Below are 27,544 nucleotides of genomic sequence, written 5' to 3'. Positions count from 1 at the left end.
ATTTATATGTAGAGCTCAGACAAAAGTTTAGCATCACCTAGAATTTGTTGGTATAGTTAAAAACAAAACAAAAAAAACAACTATATGAACATAATTCAGAACTTTTATTTAACATTGTGAAATCAAAGAAACTACACAAGGATATCACAAGTGTCTACTGGATGCCATAATAGTAGTACAGTACTTCATCATAGATTTCAAAATGTCACTTTTTCATTCAGTATATGGAAAACTACAAAGCAGTGTGTAATTCAATGTGTTCATGTAACATTATTCAGCAGATTTCATTCGAATTTATGAAGCAAAATTAGTTCATTCCACAGAGTGAGGCAAAACCTTTAGCCAGAGTTGTAGTCTATTTCTAATAGACTTATCTGTGCTTTTTAATACGTAAAGTGAAAATGTCTAAATTGCAACACAATGAATGCAAAGAGATTCAGAGTCCTAATAAATTCATAGAAAAAAAATGTAAAAATAATAAAACAGTGTTATGCGTATAAGGTTTCTCATCTTGTTATCTGATCTAAAACAAAATCCCTGAGTCGTGGGTCTGGCTTGTTCTCAGCTGCGTCCCCAGTGTGTTCAAAGCCCAGCTCAGGACACTGGAACTGCAGCTGAACTCACACACTGAGAACAAGCAGGCAGCAGAGAAGACTGAGCCCACACTCCAGGGCTTACATCATGATACACTAGCAAAGGAATTCCATTTCTCATTTCATGAAGACTGAGCCCACACTCCAGGGCTTACATCATGAGACACTAGCAAAGGAATTCCATTTCTCATTTCATGAAGACTGAGCCCACACTCCAGGGCTTACATCATGATACACTAGCAAAGGAATTCCATTTCTCATTTCATGAAGACTGAGCCCACACTCCAGGGCTTACATCATGATACACTAGCAAAGGAATTCCATTTCTCATTTCATGAAGACTGAGCCCACACTCCAGGGCTTACATCATGATACACTAGCAAAGGAATTCCATTTCTCATTTCATGAAGACTGAGCCCACACTCCAGGGCTTACATCATGAGACACTAGCAAAGGAATTCCATTTCTCATTTCATGAAGACTGAGCCCACACTCCAGGGCTTACATCATGATACACTAGCAAAGGAATTCCATTTCTCATTTCATGAAGACTGAGCCCACACTCCAGGGCTTACATCATGATACACTAGCAAAGGAATCCCATTTCTCATTTCATGAAGACTGAGCCCACACTCCAGGGCTTACATCATGATACACTAGCAAAGGAATTCCATTTCTCATTTCATGAAGACTGAGCCCACACTCCAGGGCTTACATCATGATACACTAGCAAAGGAATTCCATTTCTCATTTCATGAAGACTGAGCCCACACTCCAGGGCTTACATCATGATACACTAGCAAAGGAATTCCATTTCTCATTTCATGAAGACTGAGCCCACACTCCAGGGCTTACATCATGAGACACTAGCAAAGGAATCCCATTTCTCATTTCATGAAGACTGAGCCCACACTCCAGGGCTTACACTAGCAAAGGAATTCCATTTCTCATTTCATGAAGACTGAGCCCACACTCCAGGGCTTACATCATGATACACTAGCAAAGGAATTCCATTTCTCATTTCATGAAGACTGAGCCCACACTCCAGGGCTTACATCATGATACACTAGCAAAGGAATTCCATTTCTCATTTCATAAAGACTGAGCCCACACTCCAGGGCTTACATCATGAGACACTAGCAAAGGAATTCCATTTCTCATTTCATGAAGACTGAGCCCACACTCCAGGGCTTACATCATGATACACTAGCAAAGGAATTCCATGACACAGAGGTAATCCCATTTCTCATTTCATGAAGCCGCTAAGAACAATTCTATAATTGGTAGTTTAGAGTTTTATCTAGATTGATTAGTTCTCTTATAAAACCTATTTGATGTTTTACACGATTGAGGATTTACTATGAACCCACATACACACTCTAGACACAAGGAATGTTTCATCAATAGTAGTATTGTATTCAGAGCACAAATATTAAACAGAAATCACAAAAGTCATTAAGTCAATCTCTTGGTTTTCTAAGCATAACAGTCATAAAGTCAAAGCTCTCAGCCTGCGTTAAAGCATCTAGCAGGACCAGTGAAATATGACACTGCTTACACTCACACACACACACACAGCCTAAACTGAAATGTTTCAGACAATCTTACAACAGATCACACTAAAGCTTACTAATAGTAAATTGTTTAACGATATAGCAAGATTACTTTAAAATAAATTCTTCATACAACTATGAGATAGATTACTTATTGTTACTTAATCAAGTTTCACTAAAAAGTTATTTCACACACAAGGTGTGCAAACTAAACAATTAACATTTCAATTGTACGTGATAGTGTTACAATTATGTCTTCCTCGCGTCAAACCGCTTCTTGTTGCCGCTGTGAATTATCTGTACAGAATTCAACTGTCCTTTCAGCCTAATCCAGTCCAGATGCCACCCAGCCCTGCTCACCTAGTTCAGGGGTCACACAGTTCAGTGTGTCTGCAGGAAAGGAGCCCTTTTTCTTCAAGACACATATTTCATTAATCTGTCCAGTTACATTTATAATACACTTTCATGTATTAATATCATCTTCAGGGAATATTCACCACAAACAGCAGCATCTTCCCCTTTTTCAATGTCTCTCTTGGGTTTGTTCAGTTCCACTGCAGATCTGTATCTCAGGAATCATTAACAGTTTAAACAATGACAAACCTTTTACATACAGAGGTAATGGAAACATAATAATGTGCCCTTTATACACACAGATACTGGAAAACATACAGGAACTCAAACTCAACGTCAATGAAATCCTTTATAAATAACTAAGCCTGCCTTTGGATGTACTGCATTGTCACTCTAATGATATCATACTGATACAAAATACAAGCAAACAAGCCATATTTTGCCCAAAAGGAATAAACAGCTAATGGTGATTCCACAAAAGCACCAGCTATCTTTCTGTCAAACAGTCTGAGGCAACTTCACTCTGCAGATTGTTTATATCAATTATTCATAAACTGTATAACTATGAATGTAGTAATGATGGTAATGTTGTAGCATGTATGTATTGCAGATTTGAGTAAATGCAACTTTTATGACTCTTTTACTTGCAAACCTTTCATGCTTTACAGTATATTTATACAGCTCTGATATTGTGGGTCTGTCATAATTGCACACACAGCAATTTACACAATAAAAATGATAGGAATTGTATTTCAATCCCACTGCATTGAAGCAGGGCTCCAGTATACAACAAGCTTGGAGGTTCTCAGTACTTAAAGGGTGCATAAGGACCTTTTTATTTGATTGTGTCGCATGTTCCCATGTGTCTACAACTGCTTACAGAAGGTGTGCATATTGTTTAATTTGTTGTTTTATTTTTATATTTTGTCCACTTTTTTAAACTTTTAAATTGCATTCACTGCCTCAAGGACCTCTCAGAACTACATTTCCCATCATCCTCCTGCTCACTGGTAAATTCATCTCAGTTACATATGTGAGCAGGAGGAGGATGATGGGAAATGTAGTTCTGAGAGGTCCATGTAGGTACATGGGAAGCCATCTTGAGGCAGGGAATGCAATTTAAAAGTTTAAAAAAGTGGTCAAAATGTATAAAAAAATGAAAACAATAAACACCTTACGTAAACACATGGGAACATGTAACACAATAAAATAAAAGGTCTGTATGTGCCCTTTAAACACTCAAAGCAGTCAAGTTCATTCAAACCCAAAACAGCACTTGCTCCAGTGCAAAGTTTGCACCACGTGAAATAAAAAAAAAAGAAAAAAAGGTTGTTTCAGCTTGTGCTTGCACTGGTGCAATAGCTTACAGGCCATTCTAGTAATATGAAGGGCACACTGCTGCCACACCCATGAAGAGAGTTTTAGTTTTAGATTCTTTTAAATAATTTACTTCTTTTCTCACCGACACTGGTACAGTAATGGTATTTTAAAAATATGATGTGTTATCGGCAACGTTGTTTAATGTGTTCACAGAAACAAGCTTGGCATAAATCCTCACAGCATGATAAGTGAGATTAATTTCCAATGCAGTTCATTCTGAAAGAATGGGTCTGTCTCCTTCAGTTTGACATGCTCCCCTTCTCAGTGTCTCTGGATTCAGGCTGGCTCACTCCTGGGGACCCCCTTCATTTACTGCAGGGTGAGAGAGAGAGACAAGGAATCAGACAGCTCTCCACACACTCAAGCAAGCAGGGTGGAGAGGTGAGGGACTGGGAGAGGAGGGAGGCTGGATCCAGTGTGAATTCGCTGGTGTGTTTTTAGTGTTCCTGACTGCCTAAAGCTCTCCCCACATTCAACACAGTGATACGGCTTCTCTCCAGTGTGACTGCGCTGGTGTGTTTTTAGTGTTCCTGACTGCCTAAAGCTCTCCCCACATTCAACACAATGATACGGCTTCTCTCCAGTGTGACTGCGCTGGTGTGTTTTTAGTGTTCCTGACTGCCTAAAGCTCTCCCCACATTCAACACAATGATACGGCTTCTCTCCAGTGTGACTGCGCTGGTGTGTTTTTAGTGTTCCTGACTGCCTAAAGCTCTCCCCACATTCAACACAATGATACGGCTTCTCTCCAGTGTGACTGCGCTGGTGTGTTTTTAGTGTTCCTGACTGCCTAAAGCTCTCCCCACATTCAACACAATGATACGGCTTCTCTCCAGTGTGACTGCGCTGGTGTGTTTTTAGTGTTCCTGACTGCCTAAAGCTCTCCCCACATTCAACACAATGATACGGCTTCTCTCCAGTGTGACTGCGCTGGTGTGTTTTTAGTGTTCCTGACTGCCTAAAGCTCTCCCCACATTCAACACAATGATACGGCTTCTCTCCAGTGTGAATGCGCTGGTGTTCTTTTAGTGTTCCTGACTGCCTAAAGCTCTCCCCACATTCAACACAGTGATACGGCTTCTCTCCAGTGTGACTGCGCTGGTGTTTATTTAGGTTTCCTGACTCACTGAAGCTCTCTCCACATTCAACACAGTGATACGGCTTCTCTCCAGTGTGAATTCGCTGGTGTTTTTTTAATTTTTCTTTGTCAGTGAAGCTCTTTCCACATTCAATACATTGATATGGCTTCTCTCCAGTGTGAATGCGCTGGTGTATTTTTAGTTTTCCTGACACACTGAAGCTCTTCCCACAGTCAGTACAGTGGTGTGGCTTCTCTCCGGTGTGAATTCTGTGATGTTTTTCTAGTTTTCCTTTGTTGGTGAAGCTCTCTCCACATTCAATACATTGATATGGCTTCTCTCTAGTGTGAAGTCGCTGGTGTGTTTTTAGGTTTCCTGACGCATTGAAGCACTTCCCACATTCAGTACATTGATACGGCTTCTCTCCAGTGTGAATTCGCTGGTGTTTGTTTAGTGTTCCTTTGTCAATGAAGCGCTTTCCACATTCAGTACATTGATACGGCTTCTCTCTAGTGTGAAGTCGCTGGTGTGTTTTTAGGTTTCCTGACGCATTGAAGCACTTCCCACATTCAGTACATTGATATGGCTTCTCTCCAGTGTGAATTCGCTGGTGTTTGTTTAGTGTTCCTTTCTCAGTGAAGCGCTTTCCACATTCAGTACATTGATACGGCTTCTCTCTAGTGTGAAATCGATGGTGTCTTTTTAGGCTTCCTGACTCCGTGAAACTCTTCCCACATTCAATACACTGATACAGCTTCTCTCCAGTGTGAATTAGCTGGTGTTTGTTTCGAGTTCCTTTGTCAGTGAAGCGCTTTCCACATTCAGTACATTGATACGGCTTCTCTCCAGTGTGAATTCGCTGGTGTTTTTTTAGGTTTCCTGACGCACTAAAGCTCTTCCCACATTCAGTACATTGATACGGCTTCTCTCCAGTGTGAATTCGCTGGTGTTTGTTTAGTTTTCCTTTCTCAGTGAAGCTTTTCCCACATTCAGTACATTGATATGGCTTCTCTCCAGTGTGAAGTCGCTGGTGTCTTTTTAGGCTTCCTGACGCATTGAAGCACTTCCCACATACAGTACATTGATACGGCTTCTCTCCAGTGTGAAGTCGCTGGTGTCTTTTTAGGACTACTAACTCACGGAAGCTCTTTCCACATTCAGTACAGTGGTGCGGCTTCTCTCCAGTGTGACTCTGCTGGTGTGTTTTTAGGCTTCCTGGCTTGCTGAAGCTCTGCCCACATTTATTACACTGATGTAATATCTTTGGCCAGGATATATTTTCTGTATCCTTAAACAAGTCAACAGATTCCCCTTCAATGTGGACAGGCTCCAGTCCAGTCTCTTCTTTAATGTGGACAGGCTCCAGTTCAGTCTCTTCTTTAATGTGGACAGGCTCCAGTTCAGTCTCTTCTTTAATGTGGACAGGCTCCAGTTCAGCCTCTTCTTTAATGTGGACAGGCTCCAGTTCAGTCTCCTCTTTCATGTGCACAGGCTCCAGTTCAGTCTCTTCTTTAATGTGGACAGGCTCCAGTTCAGCCTCTTCCTCTTTAATGTGGACAGGCTCCAGTTCAGTCTCTTCTTCTTTAATGTGGACAGGCTCCAGTTCAGTCTCCTCTTTCATGTGCACAGGCTCCAGTTCAGTCTCTTCTTTAATGTGGACAGGCTCCAGTTCAGTCTCTTCCTCTTTAATGTGGACAGGCTCCAGTTCAGTCTCTTCCTCTTTAATGTGGACAGGCTCCAGTTCAGTCTCTTCTTCTTTCATGTGGACAGGCTCCAGTTCAGTCTCTTCTTTAATGTGGACAGGCTCCAGTTCAGTCTCTTCTTTAATGTGGACAGGCCCCAGTTCAGTCTCTTCTTTAATGTGGACAGACTCCAGTTCAGTCTCTTCTTTCATGTGGACAGGCTCCAGTTCAGTCTCTTCTTTCATGTGGACAGGCTCCAGTTCAGTCTCTTCTTTAATGTGGACAGGCCCCAGTTCAGTCTCTTCTTTAATGTGGACAGACTCCAGTTCAGTCTCTTCTTTCATGTGGACAGGCTCCAGTTCAGTCTCTTCTTTCATGTGGACAGGCTCCAGTTCAGTCTCTTCTTTCATGTGGACAGGCTGCAGTTCAGGCATCTCCTGTTTAATGCAGATAGGTACCAACTCCATCTTTGTTCCTTGGCTTTCACCAGGATAAGGCAGTCCTGAAAGCAGAAAATGAAATGAAGTATTACGATCTGTTCTCTATCGGTGTGTTTACACTTACAGCTCGGACCTGAACTGACTCAGGGTCTGTGAATGTGTGGGTTGTAGTGAGTAGTGAAAGGGTGATGCAGGTGCTCCAGACAAGGACAAACCCAAAGTTCACGGTTCAAGTTCCTTTTTATTTCTTGAACAAAAATTAAATAATAAAGCTGGCTCTACCCAGCAATGGGTATTGCCAGCATCAAAACAAGGGGTTGCAGTCCCTTAATAATAATCACAAAAACCACAAACACAACACAAACACAGTCACGTCTCTGGACAGTGCGTGCTCGTAGTGCAGGTGCGGTGCTGGAAACAGCGATGCTTGATTAAGTGCAGGTGCGGTGAAGTCCGGGTGAATCGCTGGGCCCAGACTGCAGCTCCCAGATTTGCAGTCCATTTATTAAGTGCGTGTCAGGCACGTCAGGTCCAATTTATTTTCACATGCACAGTTAATTTTAGACGTGCTGTTTAAAAATATTTTTTTCCCCAGTCAAACGGGTTTAAAAGGCCCTGCATATCAACAAAGCACTCATTAGGCATCTCCAGCCCCGCCCCACCCTTTCGTTTGCTATAGCTTTCACATATGCTAATAAATAAATAAATAATAATAACAATAATAATAATAATAATAATAATAGTACATACCGATCAATCATCTCCTGATCACTCATTTTATCACCAAACTCCTCAATAACGTGATCCAAGTCATTATTTTATTACTATAACATCTCAAAAAAGCTCTGCAAATGTCCGTAATATTCTCTGTGCGCTGATACAGTATCAGTCAGCTTGTTTCCTTATGATTGCCCCTATCCGATGCCAGGGGCAAGTATGACTATTCATGAGATACGTCCTTTTTTTTATTTTTATCGGCTTGTCTCGGCTCCTGTCGCTCCCACTCGGCCATTGAATGGTTTTCTCGGCTTTTTCCGGAGAAAAAACGACTAGAAACCCGTTATTGTGTTTTTTTGATGATGTCGGACAGGGTCCGACATTGGACCGGATAGGAATAATTGCAATGTCCGACCAGGTCCGACATAGGACCGCAAAGGGTTAATTATTCTGAGAATGATAAGAGACACACGGTTGCAAAACAAACACAAAGCACTTAACCCTCGCTCCAAACAGTCCTCGTTTCCTCCCATCAACCACAACAAAGGAACCGATTATGACATCACATCCCCCTAAGGTACCCTCAGCCCCGCCCCCTCCGATAGCTAGTTCAATCACGTCTCTTCCAATTCATGAATGAAACTTTGCTTACCGTACTAGGGCGGGGACTCCTGTTACCGTGACGCCATCCCTTTCCTGAATGGCCGGCTTCCGACTGCCCCCGGAATGAACTGCCGAAACATTCAGTACGGGGCACGCAATTCCTGCTGTACAGTGCTCTCACAGGTCGAGAGGGAGATTGTTGATTCAGATTCATTCGTGCTTTGTCACAGGGTCTATCAGATTAAGATTCCTATCATTTGAGCCCGTTTACACTTGAGCACAGACCTAGGCTGGCTTTGGCCCAGTATGCGCGCACATAGCCCCTGAACTGCAGTGCGTGCCCGATGACATCATATCAACCACCCCTTGTGTGAAGACATTTCCCCTCCCAGAACACAGAGGCGGAAGTGTTTAAATCAACAGCAAGCCTGTCATTTGTGTGTTTCTACTCCAAGGTGGTCATTCCGTGCCAATTAAGATTTCATTCTGTCATCAGAAATGGAGCGGAGCATTGAAAACATGCAAATCAGATGTTTCAAGAAACAGGTGTTATTGTCTTCATTTACACATCTGTCTGACAACTCGTCTCACATGGAAATGTAAACAGTAACTCCCATGTATTTTCTTACCCATGACAAGTATTCCAAGGACACAGAGAAAGCAGGCAGGTGGCAGAGCGTTCAGCTTCAGAGCCCCACAGGTGTGGAATGATCTGCCTCGATTTGGAAGGGAGGCACCATCTCCTGCTGCTTTTAACCCTTCCGCTCCGGTGAACATTCTACCTGTTTGAGGTCTGACTGACAGAACGTGACTTTCGACTTGTGTATCAGGATCATTTTACACCAAATTGTTTGATGGCTGCGTAATGTGAAGAAGTTCAACATCAGACAGATCTGACAACTCATCAACACTTTCTGTAATAAAAATTAAAGTTTTCTTTTGGGTCAGTGTGACAGAAACACAGTGATTCTTGGTGGTAAATCTCCCTCTTGACCTGTCAGTGCGATAAGTAGCGAGAACAGAGTTGTACCTTGGACGGGCTGGCCCGACAGTTCTTTCCCAGGGTTCAAGGGCCAGCTAGAAAGGGGGTGGAACTCCGGTTAATTAACTCATTGACCTGGAAGGGAAAAGACGTGGCAGTCGCAGATTGGAGGGGCAGCTGCACTTGTTTACCAAGGGGTCATGTGTGACGGCATGAATGGGGACGGAGAATCGCAATCTGTTCCTTTGCTTTGGTTACGAGAAAATAACCTGGAAGGACCTGTGCAGTATCGTGATAACTTATCGTGAGTGTTTTATTTTGCCTATAATTGTTGTTGTATTAATAGATGGCTAACACATTCCAGAGCTGTTGCCAAGGGCCAGCACAAAACCTGGAACAGCACTGCACTATTGTCACTGATAAACCTGTACAACCCACCACGAGCACTACAGCATGCACCCAGGATTGGTGACCGTGTATTTATATTGTAGGAGGGATACTTGTGTGTTTTATTTGAGACTGCAAACCCGTTATTATTTACCCCGTGCTCTACACATTGCTGTGTATTGCCAGGGATCATTATTTGGTCACCAGACCTGGATTGTTAAAAATAAATGACTTCCAACTGGATTACAAATCTCTGTCTGATAATTACACACCACATCACTCCTGCACCTGTACACTGCAAACCACTTTGCCACAGTCGGTAAGCATTCTTGGTACTGTAAAGCAATTTAGTCTGCTCTCCAGTAATGCTGCACTTTAAAATCATGGTATATACCAGTCGTCTAAACCGAAACCTAAGATACTGAAATGCTGCACCTCATAATAAAATGTATTTCTCTTGGGCTGGGGCTTCAGTGAAATGCATTTTGATTGGACGGTCATCTCTGATGTTTATCCTGTGAATATTTCACGACAGTTGATATTTTGTTTTCTGGTAAGCTTGTACTTGTGATCGCCAAATCTCCAGACAGAGAAAAAAATAAATAAACTAACTCATCTAGCTTTCTGTCTAACTACTTTTGTTTTGAAAGTATATAAAACCATCCCTGATTGGTTGTTGGAGCCTTTGGAGATGTCAGTCATTTGGTAAACAACCAATGGTTGTTTAAAACGCCTTAAAATGGGCGTCTACCGTCACCATGACATCATCGTTCACATGTGAATGATTTATAGCAGCTGTTTTGCTGTTTTTTGGACCAGGTAGGAATGAATAGTCAGATAGTTTTCAAAATGGTTTCATGTGGGTACAACCGGGTACAACCGGCATTAAAATTTTTGAAAATCCAGTATTGCACCAAATATAGCCTTGCAGCCAAATAATATTTCTCAAGAGCAGTCAAGGATAGCCCTCCTAGTTTAGAGAGCGAGAGTCTCCTTTTCTTTATTCTGGGCTGGGAACCCTCCAGAGAAAACCTACCCCGCAGACAGATTGGCAGCATTTTCCAGTTCAGCATCTTCTACTATTAATTCTAATTATTATCCTGATTATTGGTAGCCTAAAACTTAGTTCCAATCTTCACATAATATCATGATTTACATGCAAATAAACATTTTCCCATCCAACTAACAGTATGATTTTTCAAGCAGGTAGGTCATTTATTTACAAGTTCCCTAACAATCCAATTATTATATAATGATGTAAGTGCTGTCAGCTGCTTTTGTACACGTCAAACTACTGAAACTTACAGAAATATCATTAAAATAGCACTTTCACCCTTTGCAGGAAATGAAATCACCGAGCAAATTTTCAGAAACTCGCTCATATCACTAACAATCTTATGTGTAGACATTATTCTTGAAATGTTTCTTTGTAATGGCTTATCCCACAAGGTTGAGATTAAATGTTGGGGCCATTTACAAAAAATGCATATTAAATACAGAACAGTAAAACATTGCAATACAACCGCCTATTATAATCCTGTTGAGTGCTTGAAACACTGATGAAAGTCATTCTACACATCATATATTATTATTACTACTATTATTATTATTATTATTATTATTATTATTATTATTATTATTATTATTATTATTAATTCTAAGCTCTCTGCATAAATCAGTGACCATCAGGACAAAGCTAAACGAAAGCCAGAGAGTGTTTCACTTTACAACACAACGGAGTATGGTGTGGATGTACTTGATCAAATAGCACGGCAGTATTCTATCAAAGGTGGTTCTCGCAGGTGACCTGTGGCTGTTTTTTTTATGTTTTGGACCTGGCTTTTGTTTTGTACAAGGAGTGCACCGGGAACACAATCTCCCGGAGGAACTTCATTCTGCAGCTAGCCCTGGAGCTGCAGCAGAAACATTTTGATCAGAGAAGTGCAATCCGGCTTGCAAATGCCCCTCAACCTTCAGCCAGCGCTGCACCCACTGGCACACGAAGGAAAAGACAAGGCCAGGCTGCTAAATGCAACAGAAACAAAACACTGGAAGCCTGCGCCCGTTGAGAACAGGCAGTCTGTGGCACATGCACTGGTAAAGTTGAACAGTGTGTTTTCTGTGTGGATTGTACTAATTAGACAGCTGTAATAGATGTGCCTTTGAACTCTGTTTCCCTCAAAGCGCATTCATGTCGCTTGTTATGTTATATTTTTGTTTTATTTTTAGAACTAGTTATTTATTTTTTATAATTTTGTATGTGCATACAACTTTCTACACCTGTTTACACAGTAGTTTATTGTGTAATGTGTATTACAGTTTTCATATTTATGTATATGTGATATACAGTGTTTTTGCTGTGCAAATGTTATATATGGTGTTCATAAATAAAAATATGAAGTTGTATCCGATTGTTTTTCATTTTCATATCGAAGCTGTTTTAAAATAGACGCCAAATGAACCTTTCGGCGGTTCAAGTGTTAATCTGAAAATGCACAAAACTCAACTTTCACATAACTTTGTTAATTCATTGCCACATCTGTTTATAGTTATTTTCTGCATTCAAGACTGAAATGATTGCAGATGTGTTATTTTAAATAGGAGATTGTGAACAAGATGGCTTGCAGTGCATGACTTCAGACCAGAAACACAAAACCAAAACAAACAGGTACTGGCGGGGCAACACTGAAACGCTACGGCATTCAGTTCATTTATTAAACAATAGGAAATAAAAGACTTAAACAAACACAAAACAAAAGGAACCACACACGTATCGTGCTGGTTTTCAGCCAGCACGTATTTTATACTCTGGCCGAGGGGTTAACTAGCTGTTAATTAATTATTACCCCTCGGCCACAGTCTGCACGAGTTTAATAAGGATGCGTGACTGTCAGCTAGTTAAATAATCAGTAGCTGATCAGTCACGCATCCTCACGAGGTTTTTAAAATACAAAATACAAAACAATAACAAATAATGGCAGCGGCATTTCATCCGCACCGCAAACAAGAATACAAATAATAATATAACCAAAGAGCACTCATCTCTATTAATAATACAAATAATAATAATATAACCAAAGAGCACTCATCTCTATTAATAATACAAATAATAATAATAATATAAACAAAGGGCACTCATCTCTATTAATAATACAAATAATAATAATATAAACAAAGGGCACTCATCTCTATTAATAATACAAATAATAATAATATAAACAAAGGGCACTCATCTCTATTAATAATACAAATAATAATAATAATATAACCAAAGGACACTCATCTCTATTAATAATACAAATAATAATAATATAACCAAAGGGCACTCATCTCTATTAATAATACAAATAATAATAATAATAATATAACCAAAGGGCACTCATCTCTATTAATAATACAAATAATAATAATAATATAACCAAAGGAAACTCATCTCTATTAATAATACAAATAATAATAATATAAACAAAGGACACTCATCTCTATTAATACAAATAATAATAATAATAATAATATAACCAAAGGGCACTCATCTCTATTAATAATACAAATAATAATAATAATATAACCAAAGGACACTCATCTCTATTAATAATACAAATAATAATAATATAACCAAAGGGCACTCATCTCTATTAATAATACAAATAATAATAATAATATAAACAAAGGGCACTCATCTCTATTAATAATACAAATAATAATAATATAAACAAATGGCATTCATCTCTATTAATACAAATAATAATAATAATATAACCAAAGGGCACTCATCTCTATTAATAATACAAATAATAATAATAATATAACCAAAGGGGACTCATCTCTTTTCTTTTTTTCCTCTACAACAAAAAATACTTTATTTGCAGCAGATGTTTTATGGCAAAAAATTCAGAGTATAAAGTAATGTAGTGACAGTCATGAAGTGCTGCAGTAATTCAGAGTATAAAGTAATGTGCTGACAGTCATGAAGTGCTGCAGTAATTCAGAGTATAAAGTAATGTGCTGACAGTCATGAAGTGCTGCAGTAATTCAGAGTATAAAGTAATGTAGTGACAGTCATGAAGTGCTGCAGTAATTCAGAGTATAAAGTAATGTAGTGACAGTCATGAAGTGCTGCAGTAATTCAGAGTATAAAGTAATGTGCTGACAGTCATGAAGTGCTGCAGTAATTCAGAGTATAAAGTAATGTAGTGACAGTCATGAAGTGCTGCAGTAATTCAGAGTATAAAGTAATGTAGTGACAGTCATGAAGTGCTGCAGTAATTCAGAGTATAAAGTAATGTGCTGACAGTCATGAAGTGCTGCAGTAATTCAGAGTATAAAGTAATGTGCTGACAGTGATGAAGTGCTGCAGTAATTCAGAGTATAAAGTAATGTAGTGACAGTCATGAAGTGCTGCAGTAATTCAGAGTATAAAGTAATGTGCTGACAGTCATGAAGTGCTGCAGTAATTCAGAGTATAAAGTAATGTACTGACAGTCATGAAGTGCTGCAGTAATTCAGAGTATAAAGTAATGTGCTGACAGTCATGAAGTGCTGCAGTAATTCAGAGTATAAAGTAATGTGCTGACAGTCATGAAGTGCTGCAGTAATTCAGAGTATAAAGTAATGTGCTGACAGTCATGAAGTGCTGCAGTAATTCAGAGTATAAAGTAATGTAGTGACAGTCATGAAGTGCTGCAGTAATTCAGAGTATAAAGTAATGTGCTGACAGTCATGAAGTGCTGCAGTAATTCAGAGTATAAAGTAATGTAGTGACAGTCATGAAGTGCTGCAGTAATTCAGAGTATAAAGTAATGTGCTGACAGTCATGAAGTGCTGCAGTAATTCAGAGTATAAAGTAATGTGCTGACAGTCATGAAGTGCTGCAGTAATTCAGAGTATAAAGTAATGTGCTGACAGTCATGAAGTGCTGCAGTAATTCAGAGTATAAAGTAATGTGCTGAGAGTCATGAAGTGCTGCAGTAATTCAGAGTATAAAGTAATGTAGTGACAGTCATGAAGTGCTGCAGTAATTCAGAGTATAAAGTAATGTGCTGACAGTCATGAAGTGCTGCAGTAATTCAGAGTATAAAGTAATGTAGTGACAGTGATGAAGTGCTGCAGTAATTCACAGTATAAAGTAATGTGCTGACAGTCATGAAGTGCTGCAGTAATTCAGAGTATAAAGTAATGTAGTGACAGTCATGAAGTGCTGCAGTAATTCAGAGTATAAAGTAATGTGCTGACAGTCATGAAGTGCTGCAGTAATTCAGAGTATAAAGTAATGTGCTGACAGTCATGAAGTGCTGCAGTAATTCAGAGTATAAAGTAATGTGCTGACAGTCATGAAGTGCTGCAGTAATTCAGAGTATAAAGTAATGTGCTGACAGTGATGAAGTGCTGCAGTAATTCAGAGTATAAAGTAATGTAGTGACAGTGATGAAGTGCTGCAGTAATTCAGAGTATAAAGTAATGTAGTGACAGTCATGAAGTGCTGCAGTAATTCAGAGTATAAAGTAACGTGCTGACAGTCATGAAGTGCTGCAGTAATTCAGAGTATAAAGTAATGTAGTGACAGTCATGAAGTGCTGCAGTAATTCAGAGTATAAAGTAATGTGCTGACAGTCATGAAGTGCTGCAGTAATTCAGAGTATAAAGTAATGTGCTGACAGTCATGAAGTGCTGCAGTAATTCAGAGTATAAAGTAATGTGCTGTTTTGAAGTGCAGCAGTAATTCAGAGTATAAAGTAATGTGCTGACAGTCATGAAGTGCTGCAGTAATTCAGAGTATAAAGTAATGTAGTGACAGTCATGAAGTGCTGCAGTAATTCAGAGTATAAAGTAATGTGCTGACAGTCATGAAGTGCTGCAGTAATTCAGAGTATAAAGTAATGTGCTGACAGTCATGAAGTGCTGCAGTAATTCAGAGTATAAAGTAATGTGCTGACAGTCATGAAGTGCTGCAGTAATTCAGAGTATAAAGTAATGTGCTGACAGTCATGAAGTGCTGCAGTAATTCAGAGTATAAAGTAATGTGCTGACAGTCATGAAGTGCTGCAGTAATTCAGAGTATAAAGTAATGTAGTGACAGTCATGAAGTGCTGCAGTAATTCAGAGTATAAAGTAATGTAGTGACAGTCATGAAGTGCTGCAGTAATTCAGAGTATAAAGTAATGTAGTGACAGTCATGAAGTGCTGCAGTAATTCAGAGTATAAAGTAACGTGCTGACAGTCATGAAGTGCTGCTGTAATTCAGAGTATAAAGTAATGTAGTGACAGTCATGAAGTGCTGCAGTAATTCAGAGTATAAAGTAATGTAGTGACAGTCATGAAGTGCTGCCGTAATTCAGAGTATAAAGTAATGTGCTGACAGTCATGAAGTGCTGCAGTAATTCAGAGTATAAAGTAATGTGCTGACAGTCATGAAGTGCTGCAGTAATTCAGAGTATAAAGTAATGTGCTGACAGTCATGAAGTGCTGCAGTAATTCAGAGTATAAAGTAATGTGCTGACAGTGATGAAGTGCTGCAGTAATTCAGAGTATAAAGTAATGTGCTGACAGTGATGAAGTGCTGCAGTAATTCAGAGTATAAAGTAATGTAGTGACAGTCATGAAGTGCTGCAGTAATTCAGAGTATAAAGTAACGTGCTGACAGTCATGAAGTGCTGCAGTAATTCAGAGTATAAAGTAATGTAGTGACAGTCATGAAGTGCTGCAGTAATTCAGAGTATAAAGTAATGTGCTGACAGTCATGAAGTGCTGCAGTAATTCAGAGTATAAAGTAATGTGCTGACAGTCATGAAGTGCTGCAGTAATTCAGAGTATAAAGTAATGTGCTGTCATGAAGTGCAGCAGTAATTCAGAGTATAAAGTAATGTGCTGACAGTCATGAAGTGCTGCAGTAATTCAGAGTATAAAGTAATGTAGTGACAGTCATGAAGTGCTGCAGTAATTCAGAGTATAAAGTAATGTGCTGACAGTCATGAAGTGCTGCAGTAATTCAGAGTATAAAGTAATGTGCTGACAGTCATGAAGTGCTGCAGTAATTCAGAGTATAAAGTAATGTGCTGACAGTCATGAAGTGCTGCAGTAATTCAGAGTATAAAGTAATGTGCTGACAGTCATGAAGTGCTGCAGTAATTCAGAGTATAAAGTAATGTGCTGACAGTCATGAAGTGCTGCAGTAATTCAGAGTATAAAGTAATGTAGTGACAGTCATGAAGTGCTGCAGTAATTCAGAGTATAAAGTAATGTAGTGACAGTCATGAAGTGCTGCAGTAATTCAGAGTATAAAGTAATGTAGTGACAGTCATGAAGTGCTGCAGTAATTCAGAGTATAAAGTAACGTGCTGACAGTCATGAAGTGCTGCTGTAATTCAGAGTATAAAGTAATGTAGTGACAGTCATGAAGTGCTGCAGTAATTCAGAGTATAAAGTAATGTAGTGACAGTCATGAAGTGCTGCAGTAATTCAGAGTATAAAGTAATGTGCTGACAGTCATGAAGTGCTGCAGTAATTCAGAGTATAAAGTAATGTGCTGACAGTCATGAAGTGCTGCAGTAATTCAGAGTATAAAGTAATGTAATGACAGTCATGATGTGCTGCAGTAATTCAGAGTATAAAGTAATGTAGTGACAGTCATGAAGTGCTGCAGTAATTCAGAGTATAAAGTAATGTGCTGACAGTCATGAAGTGCTGCAGTAATTCGGGGTGCACTGATAAAGATTTTCTTGTCCGATGCTGATAGTCGATGGTTCTCTGTCCATATCGGCCGATACCGATAATAATAGACAGTGCATGTAAGCTATTGTAAACTACTAGAACAAGACCCAGGGCCAAATTGAAACTGTTTTACAATTATGAATGTTAAAACGAACAGGTATTGTTTACGTGTTGCATTTACTTCAGAAAATGAATACAAAGAATAACGTAGTATTATACTGTGTGCTGGACAGCAATTTATACATTTGTTTTACAACAGTCACACAAAAATAACATTTTGCATTTGTACTAGTAAAAATATACAATGTGACATTAATTTGTATAGCCACTTGCTGTCTAGCATTGCGTATCATAACCTCTACCTGTACTGTACAGTAGAAAAGAAACACAGTCTAGACAATGTGAACTACAACAGCGGCCGTTCCATTCTTATTGTAAGCATACACTGCTTCAAAATGAAGCACAGCTTAAACTGTTCACTTCATCAAAAACAAAAAGATCTCATGAAAATAACCGCTTACAAAATTCAGACAAACTTGAATTAGTTACTGAACAAGACAGCACAGTAATCAATTACAGCTTCAAAAAGCCACAGAATACACCCGCACCCAATGAGATTGAGCAAGATACACAATTACTAATAATAATAATAATTATTTCCATTACACGAGAGTAGATGTTAAAACTTCATGCTGATTTGAACTCGGCTCTCGCCAAGATAAGCACCAACTAAGACGTAGCTTTACAGTAAACTAATGTGATCCATATGCGTCTCCATCCATTTACGTTTCCTTCCATATGATGATGTAGATATCCTTCTGTCTGGTGTTAATGGCTGAAGTGTAATGCTGGCTCCAGGGATCAGCTTATTTTGCCTCCCTGGCGCATCAGCACACACAACGGCTGCGATGCTGGCTCCGGGGATCAACCAAAGTGCGGCCTCCCCAGCGCATCAGCATGACAACCGTCTGGATTGAGCTAAGTAGGGTACATCTCTGGGTTTTTTTAATACTAATAATAATAATAATAATAACAATTTTAAACCATCAGTGTTATTTAGGATTCAACCTATTTTTTTTTTAAAGCATCAGAATAATATTCTACTCGCAGTCCATCGCTGGATTTAATGCAGCATCAAGTCTGTTCTGCTGCACACAACTCGCTATCCTATTGTTGTCTTCAGATATTAAAAATCCAAACACCGCTCTTTTGAGACTTATTTACTGCAGGGTGATCACACGTTACACAGCACTGGTAAAATGAGTGTCTCAATGTTCTTGCATCATTAGTAAGCATGCCTGAGCAAACATTAAATTCTGTGCTGGATGAAATTCAATCATGTATATGGGTGTACATTATCGGCTAAAATACTGCAGATAGACGAGTGTGTGTGTTTTTATTTCCTCTTATCGGTGCCATGCAGACAGGCTCCCGATTATCAGAGCACCCCTATTATTAAATAAAACATGTAAACTGGCACAGAAATAAGAAATAAAAGCTTCTTGAAGTGCGTCCTGAATGGTTATAATAACGAGATGCAAAGTGAAACGCAAGTGCTTTGAATGAAGTGACTGAACTAACACGATGAGACTGCAGTTTAAAGGGACGTGTATTTTGTTGATGTTACAGTAAATCAATGAAATGTGCGTGTTTCAGCACATTGCCACCAACTGTCATTTTAACATTTTACTATGGAGGGGCGTTAACATGAACACAAAAATGTAAGACCAGCAGATGACAGAAAACACTTTAATCCCCATTAAGATGAGCGACGTGATTGTTTGGTCTTGAGATCTGTTTATATGGTCTCATGACAATGTGCTCTGATGCCCTTCAGTGATTTCAATTAATATTTAGCTTGTGCATGATAAGACATGGGATTACTCTGCAATCTCATCAAGTTTACTACCAGTCACATCCAGAACTGTCACGTCCATGACGCTAATCTGGGCACTTACTATTAGAAAGGGTCAACATGTTTATTCCAGAACATACATTTTAAAAAATTAGCTTTGCAGAGAAAGTCTGAACAAAATATATAATGTAGTATCCAACTTTTATAGAAACTTTACCAAGAAAATGTTATGGCTGTGACATTTGGTTTAATTTAAACACCATTATTTTGAATCACTAAAATATTTTCCTTCATCCCAAGAAAATATTAGTAACTGGGCAGCAGTGTGGAGTAGTGGTTAGGGCTCTGGACTCTTGACTGGAGGGTCGTGGGTTCAATCCCAGGTGGAGACACTGCTGCTGTACCCTTGAGCAAGGTACTTTACCTAGATTGCTAACCCAGTAAAAACCCAACTGTATAAATGGGTAACTGAATGTAAAAAAATAATGTGATATCTTGTAACAATTGTAAGTCGCCCTGGATAAGGGCGTCTGCTAATAAATAAATAATAATAACTTGGTAACATACCCAGAGTCAAAATGTGACATATTTACAAATGTGTGACTAAAACATGCATCTACCATTGATAGCTAAAGTGTATGGAAGCTGGACTTATGAAAATGTTGTTTTTTTAACAGTAATTTTAAATGCCTGTAAAGTAAAGGCACAAAGAGAACAATAATAATACAGCCTGCATTGATAGACACCCTTTAGTACAAATACAGGGAGAGATGCTTTTGATAAATACAACTTTTTTTTTTCATGGCCATGGCACTTTTTCATTGTCCTTATAAAGTTTTTACTTATTAAAAACAAGGCTAATTGTTTAGAATGTTACTGCAATTACTGATTTGAGGCACCTCTGTGTGCAGAGCAATAACTTGCATAGTATTGATTTGAGGCACCTCTGTGTGCAGAGCAATAACTTGCATAGTATTGATCTGAGGCACCTCTGTGTGTACAGCAATAACTTGCATAGTATTGATTTGAGGCACCTCTGTGTGCAGAGCAATAACTTGCATAGTATTGATTTGAGGCACCTCTGTGTGTACAGCAATAACTTGCACAGTACTGTTCACTTAAGAAACAGTCGGAAATGAGTCATGGAAAAGAGATCTACTGAAAAATTAATTTAAAAGCAAGTGATCAGCCCTTTTTAATCTGTGAAAATAACAGAGATTAATTGTACTGTAACGCGCATTCTTGTGCTAAACTCTTAGCCTTTCAGACACATTTCTTTCTGTAATATATTAAGCAACAATGTCACAATAATAAACAAAGCATTGCACACAATTACAATCCTGCCCAGTAACACAGTGACTGCTCTGACACACTCAGTTACAATGAGACAATATAAGCCGAGTATGAAGCTGATTGAAGTTGAATGAATAGAGAGAGAGACACTTACTTCAGGTATTGTCAGTGTGATGTGCAGCACGGCTCTAGTGCTCTAGTCACTCGCTCTGACCGTCTCCTCAGTGAATGTGTCCTTTCTGCTCTTCAGGTGAGAGCCGTTACCAGCCACTCCAAATCTGAAAATGTGTTGAAATGTTTAGTTTAGTTCAAGGAGAGCAGAGATTTTTTCTTTTACAATTCATATATTATTTGCTTTGGTTCACTTTCACAGATGTATACAGCACTATGAGATTACAGGAATACAGTTTAAGATACTGTGAAAGAGGCCGTTTATTTGGAGGGGGGAGTGGAGGGGGGAGGGGGGAGGGGGAAGGGAGAAGGGGGGGGGGCACGATTACAGCACGAGAACTGCAGTGGAAAGAGCGGGAACAAAACTGTCCATCACACAGATGCACGACGGGAATGACAGGACCCGGATCAATACAAGATTAAGCGGGATAGAAAGCCAGTTTCCCATGCGTGTTCAGGTAAGTGTAAAACAATGGGATGTGCTCAGGATTCACGCTTTGGAAACCGCTCCTGTTACAATCTTAACGGTACACTTGAACCCACACTGCAGTCAGTGAAATAATTATTTGATACTGAAATATATATTTGATCTCTTTTTTAAATCATCGATTGCTAGGCTCTAACTTGCACGCTGTCTCAAGAACAGAAAAAAGCAAAAAAAAAAAAAAAAAAAAAAAAAATTCACGACAAAAATTGCGAGACCGCCAGACATTATTTACCCGCTAGATGTTTTCATAACGAGTTAAATTTGACACAGCCACGCCGCTTCACAAATACAACACACACACACAAAAACAACGCGCTCCTACCACACTACAACCCGGACCTTTCAAAATAATACAATATAACAGCGCTCTGTAGTTTATAAACACATTGTAGAGCTCCATGCAGACTCTCTCACCTCCTCTCTGCTCTCCCTCAGTGTCTGAACGGATAAAACAACGCGCTCCTAGCACACTACAACCCGGACCTTTCAAAATAATACAATATAACAGCGCTCTGTAGTTTATAAACACATTGTAGAGCTCCATGCAGACTCTCTCACCTCCTCTCTGCTCTCCCTCAGTGTCTGAACGGATAAAACAACGCGCTCCTACCACACTACAACCCGGACCTTTCAAAATAATACAATATAACAGCGCTCTGTAGTTTATAAACACATTGTAGAGCTCCATGCAGACTCTCTCACCTCCTCTCTGCTCTCCCTCAGTGTCTGAACGGATAAAACAACGCGCTCCTACCACACTACAACCCGGACCTTTCAAAATAATACAATATAACAGCGCTCTGTAGTTTATAAACACATTGTAGAGCTCCATGCAGACTCTCTCACCTCCTCTCTGCTCTCCCTCAGTGTCTGAACGGATAAAACAACGCGCTCCTACCACACTACAACCCGGACCTTTCAAAATAATACAATATAACAGCGCTCTGTAGTTTATAAACACATTGTAGAGCTCCATGCAGACTCTCTCACCTCCTCTCTGCTCTCCCTCAGTGTCTGAACGGATAAAACAACGCGCTCCTAGCACACTACAACCCGGACCTTTCAAAATAATACAATATAACAGCGCTCTGTAGTTTATAAACACATTGTAGAGCTCCATGCAGACTCTCTCACCTCCTCTCTGCTCTCCCTCAGTGTCTGAACGGATAAAACAACGCGCTCCTACCACACTACAACCCGGACCTTTCAAAATAATACAATATAACAGCGCTCTGTAGTTTATAAACACATTGTAGAGCTCCATGCAGACTCTCTCACCTCCTCTCTGCTCTCCCTCAGTGTCTGAACGGATAAAACAACGCGCTCCTACCACACTACAACCCGGACCTTTCAAAATAATACAATATAACAGCGCTCTGTAGTTTATAAACACATTGTAGAGCTCCATGCAGACTCTCTCACCTCCTCTCTGCTCTCCCTCAGTGTCTGAACGGATAAAACAACGCGCTCCTACCACACTACAACCCGGACCTTTCAAAATAATACAATATAACAGCGCTCTGTATTATTATTATTATTATTATTTATTTCTTAGCAGACGCCCTTATCCAGGGCGACTTACAATCGCAAGCAAATACAAATACATTCAAGTGTTACAATATAAGTCATACAATAAGAACAAGAAATACAATAATTCTCAAGTGTGACAAACCACAATTCAATAATACAGCAGATAATAGTGAAAGTTACATCAGGATATGATTAAGTAGTGATAGTTACATCAGGATATGATTAAGTACAAAATACTACAGATTAAACACTTGGGAGATTACAATATTCTGAGGTACAGGATTAAATGCAGTAAAATAGGGGGCAGATAAGAGCAAAATAAAGCATATTTAAATGAAGGGTGATAGTGTCCCAGGATACAACAGAGGAGTTCTACAGGTGCTGTTTGAAGAGGTGAGTCTTAAGGAGGCGCCGGAATGTGGTCAGGGACTGGGCAGTCCTGACATCTGTAGGAAGGTCGTTCCACCACTGCGGAGCAAGGGTGGAGAAGGAGCGGGCTCGGGAGGCAGGGGAGCGTAGCGGAGGTAGAGCCAGTCTTCTAGTGCAGGCGGAGCGGAGAGGTCGAGTGGGGGTGTAGGGAGAGATGAGGGTCTGGAGGTAGCTGGGTGCAGTCTGATCAAGGCATCTGTAGGCTAGTACAAGAGTCTTGAACTGGATGCGAGCGGTGATCAGGAGCCAGTGGAGCGAGCGGAGTAGTGGAGTAGCGTGGGCGAAGCGAGGTAGAGAGAACACCAGGCGAGCAGCAGAGTTCTGGATGAGCTGGAGCGGACGGGTGGCGGACGCAGGGAGGCCAGCCAGGAGGGAGTTGCAGTAGTCTAGGCGGGAGAGTACCAGGGCCTGGACCAGGAGCTGGGTAGCATAGTTGGTGAGGAAGGGTCGGATTCTTCGGATGTTGCTCAGGAAGAATCTGCAAGTGCGTGCCAGAGTGGAGATGTGCTGGGAATAAGAGAGGCAGGGGTCCAGGGTGACTCCAAGGTTTTTAGCTGAGGAAGAGGGAGAGAGTGTGGTAGATTCCAGAGGAACAGAGATAGAGAGATCAGAGGAGGGGGAGGAGGAGGGAAAGAAAAGGAGGTCAGATTTAGAGAGGTTGAGTTTGAGGTGATGCGAGTGCATCCAGGAGGAAATAGCAGACAGACAGGTAGAGATACGGGAGGAGATGGTGGAGTCAGAGGTGGGGAAGGAGAGGAAAATCTGAGCATCATCAGCATAGAAATGGTATGAGAAACCATAGGATGCGATGAGGGGGCCCAGGGAGCGGGTGTAGAGAGAGAACAGGAGAGGACCCAAGACTGACCCTTGGGGGACTCCAGTCAAGAGAGGGTGAGGTGTGGAGGTTGCTCCACGCCAGGTTACCTGGTAAGTGCGGTTGGAGAGGTAGGAGGAGAACCAGGCCAGAGCAGTGCCAGAGATCCCCAGGTCAGCAAGAGATGATAGTAGAATAGAGTGATCAACAGTGTCAAAGGCAGCAGAGAGGTCGAGGAGAATTAGGACAGAGGAGAGAGAGGCAGCTCGGGCACACTTAAGTGAGTTGGTGACAGAGAGAAGGGCGGTTTCAGTGGAGTGAGCAGAGCGGAAGCCAGATTGGAGAGGGTCAAGCAGAGAGTGGTTGGACAGGAAAGCAGAGAGCTGGCGGTGTACAGTCCGCTCGAGGGTTTTGGAGAGGAAGGGTAGGAGGGAGACAGGACGGTAGCTCTGGAGGGAGGTGGGGTCGAGGGTAGGTTTTTTGAGGAGGGGAGTGATAGAGGCTTTTTTGAAGGCAGAGGGGAAGATGCCAGAAAGTAGAGAGGTGTTGAGGAGGGAGGAGATGAAGGGGAGTAGAGCAGGAGCAGCAGCTTGAAAGAGGTGAGTGGGGAGGGGGTCCAAGGCACACGTGGTGGGTTTGTGACCCTGGAGCAGGGAGGAGAGGTCAGAGTCTGAGAGGGGCAAGAAGGTGGAGAGGGAGGGCGAGTTAGTAGGGGATGTAGTGGGTGTAGGGGTTGGAGCAGGAGGGGGTGCGGGGGAGGGAGAGGTGTTAAAGAGTTTGCGGATATCTGAGATTTTAGAAGAGAAGAAGGAGGCAAAGTCGTCAGGGGAGATAGAGGAGGGAGGAGGAGGGGGGGGAGGGTTTAGGAGGGAGGAGAAGGTAGAGAATAGTTTACGTGGGTTGTTAGTGGAGGCTTGGATTACAGATTGGAAATAAGCACATTTAGCAGAGGAGAGAGTAGAGGAGAAGGAGGAGAGAAGAGTGCGGTAAAGGTCTAGGGCAGCAGGGAGTTTGGTTCTCTTCCATTTCTTTTCAGCAGATCGCAGTGTGATTCTTGCCGAGCGGAGCACAGAGGAGAGCCAGGGATGGGGAGGGGAGGGGCGAGCGGGTCGGGAGGTGAGGGGACAGAGGGAGTCGAGGGAGGAGGTGAGTGAGGAGAAGAGGGTGGAGGTAGCAGAGTCTACGGAGAGTTGTGAAAAGGAGTCGATAGGAGGGAGGTGAGAGAGAGCAGTGGAGGCAAGGACAGAGGGGGAGAGAGAGCGGAGGTTATGGCGAGAGGTGACAGTGGGGGTAGGAGGAGCAGGGAGAGGGGGGAGAGACAGAGAAAAAGAGATGAAATAGTGATCAGAGAGGTCCAGGGGGGTGACAGAGAGGTTGGAGGGGCAGCAGGCCCTGGAGAAGGTGAGGTCCAGTTGACGGCCAGCTTTGTGGGTAGGAGGGGACGGAGAGAGACAGAAGTCGAAGGAGTGAAGGAGAGGGAGGAATCCAGCAGAGTGGCTGGGGTTGGAGAGATGGATGTTGAAGTCACCCAACAGGACAGTCGGGGTAGACAGAGAGGGGAGGGAGGAGAGTAGATAGTCGAGTTCATCCAGAAAGTGAGTGAGAGGCCCAGGGGGGCGGTACAAAACAATGAGCAGGAGTTGACAGGGAGAGGTTAGTTGGACTGCATGAAATTCAAAGGTAGTGACAGAGAGGGAGGTGAGATCAGAGGGGACAGAAAAGAGTAAGGAGGGAGAGAGGAGAAGACCCGTCCCACCTCCCCGTCCGGTGAGACGCGGGGTATGGGACAGGACGTAGAGAGAGGACAGGGCAGCAGGAGTAACAGTGTTATCAGGGGACAGCCAGGTTTCAGTGAGAGCAAGGAAATCGAGCGAGAGGTGGGAGGCAAAGGCAGAGATGAAATCAGCTTTGTTAGCAGAAGAGTGACAGTTCCAGAGTGCACCAGAGAGTGTGCGGGAGGGGGGGAGAGGCAGAGAAATGAGGTTAGAGGGGTTGGAGGAGCAACAGCGGAGGGAGGGCAGAGGACGAGGACGGGAGGACAGAACAGGGATGTGAGAGACAGTCATAGCAGGACAAGCAAGACAAAAGGCACAGTAGGAGCAGTGGGGTGGAGGATACAGACCTGACTAGTAGATGGCTTCTTCCAGAGCGCTGGGAGGTTCGGATCTAGTCGAACAGCGTCTCAGCGCAGGCCTCCCCTCGCTGGACTCCCACAGCTAGACTCCCGGCTCTTTTGTTGAGGCTCTTCTGTTTGCTGGCACTTCGTGCTGGCGCTAAAATAAGCTGCTTGAATAAATGTTGTTACCCCTGCTTGGCAAAAGAACCAACTAAACTGTGTGGAAACCAATCAAATAGCAAAATCAACTGCTAATCAATTTAGCCACTCACCTGGTACTAATCACACACAAACTCAACCAATTCAAACACCACCTTACAATGTCACCAAATGTAGTACTTACAATTACAAAAAGCAGGAACTTATCTATCTGCCTCTCTCCCTGGTTCCCTGAAGACTGTAGTTTATAAACACATTGTAGAGCTCCATGCAGACTCTCTCACCTCCTCTCTGCTCTCCCTCAGTGTCTGAACGGATAAAACAACGCGCTCCTAGCACACTACAACCCGGACCTTTCAAAATAATACAATATAACAGCGCTCTGTAGTTTATAAACACATTGTAGAGCTCCATGCAGACTCTCTCACCTCCTCTCTGCTCTCCCTCAGTGTCTGAACGGATAAAACAACGCGCTCCTACCACACTACAACCCGGACCTTTCAAAATAATACAATATAACAGCGCTCTGTAGTTTATAAACACATTGTAGAGCTCCATGCAGACTCTCTCACCTCCTCTCTGCTCTCCCTCAGTGTCTGAACGGATAAAACAACGCGCTCCTACCACACTACAACCCGGACCTTTCAAAATAATACAATATAACAGCGCTCTGTAGTTTATAAACACATTGTAGAGCTCCATGCAGACTCTCTCACCTCCTCTCTGCTCTCCCTCAGTGTCTGAACGGGTCTGTCTCCCACAGAACGAGGAATATACCAATCACAAAATACAAACTGATCAGCGCGGTTTAACAATTCATCTAATATGGACCGCAAAAGGAATTGTGATACCGCGGATCTTTTAATAAAAAATGAATATGACTTTCAATTTTAACATCATAATCGAGGTGTTTATAGCTCTAGTTTTTCCAGTGAATACAATTTTAATTCAGGTAACCCCCTCCCCATGCCGGAGTTGGTACAGCCTTTTATCACCCGGGGCGCTGTGACTGGAGGCAGCAGCGCCGATGCAGAGAGTTTTTCGCGGATATGTAATCTGTGTTTTGTACAGATATTGTTATTTCCCGTCCTTTTCTTCAGAACAAGATGTTTAAACACTAACGGTATAGGCCTGATAATGTTTTTAGACGTATATTAAGTTAATTCAAGTTTAGCGCCGTTGTCGCAAACAGATCCACAATGGCGTAGGCATG

The 27,544-nt window shown here is 41.5% G+C and overlaps 1 protein-coding gene across 2 annotated transcripts; it reads right to left on the bottom strand.

Moving 5' to 3' along the window:
- Positions 1-1,988: 1,988 nt before the first annotated feature.
- On the bottom strand, positions 1,989-27,184 carry LOC131722732 (zinc finger protein 883-like). Of its 2 annotated transcripts, XM_059015752.1 has the most exons (4): positions 27,048-27,182; positions 20,780-20,903; positions 5,008-7,143; positions 1,989-4,192 (listed from the first exon to the last, which is right to left on the bottom strand). In XM_059015752.1, the coding sequence occupies exons 3-4, from the start codon at positions 7,106-7,108 to the stop codon at positions 4,167-4,169; spliced, it is 2,127 nt and encodes a 708-aa protein (XP_058871735.1). In that variant the 5' UTR covers positions 7,109-7,143; positions 20,780-20,903; positions 27,048-27,182; the 3' UTR covers positions 1,989-4,166. The 2 variants fall into 2 exon arrangements, with proteins under 2 accessions (XP_058871735.1, XP_058871734.1); XM_059015751.1 differs by having other exon boundaries at positions 1,989-7,143; positions 27,048-27,184.
- Positions 27,185-27,544: the final 360 nt, after the last annotated feature.

Source organism: Acipenser ruthenus, chromosome 51 (assembly GCF_902713425.1).
Source record: "Acipenser ruthenus chromosome 51, fAciRut3.2 maternal haplotype, whole genome shotgun sequence".
NCBI lineage: Eukaryota > Metazoa > Chordata > Actinopteri > Acipenseriformes > Acipenseridae > Acipenser > Acipenser ruthenus.
The sequence above is the reverse complement of the archived record's forward strand: the minus strand, read 5'-3'. Positions and strand labels throughout refer to the sequence as shown.

Bases quoted from the DNA above. Each gene is read 5' to 3' on its own strand.
- LOC131722732 (XM_059015751.1), bottom strand. From the start codon at position 7,108: ATGGAGTTGGTACCTATCTGCATTAAACAGGAGATGCCTGAACTGCAG.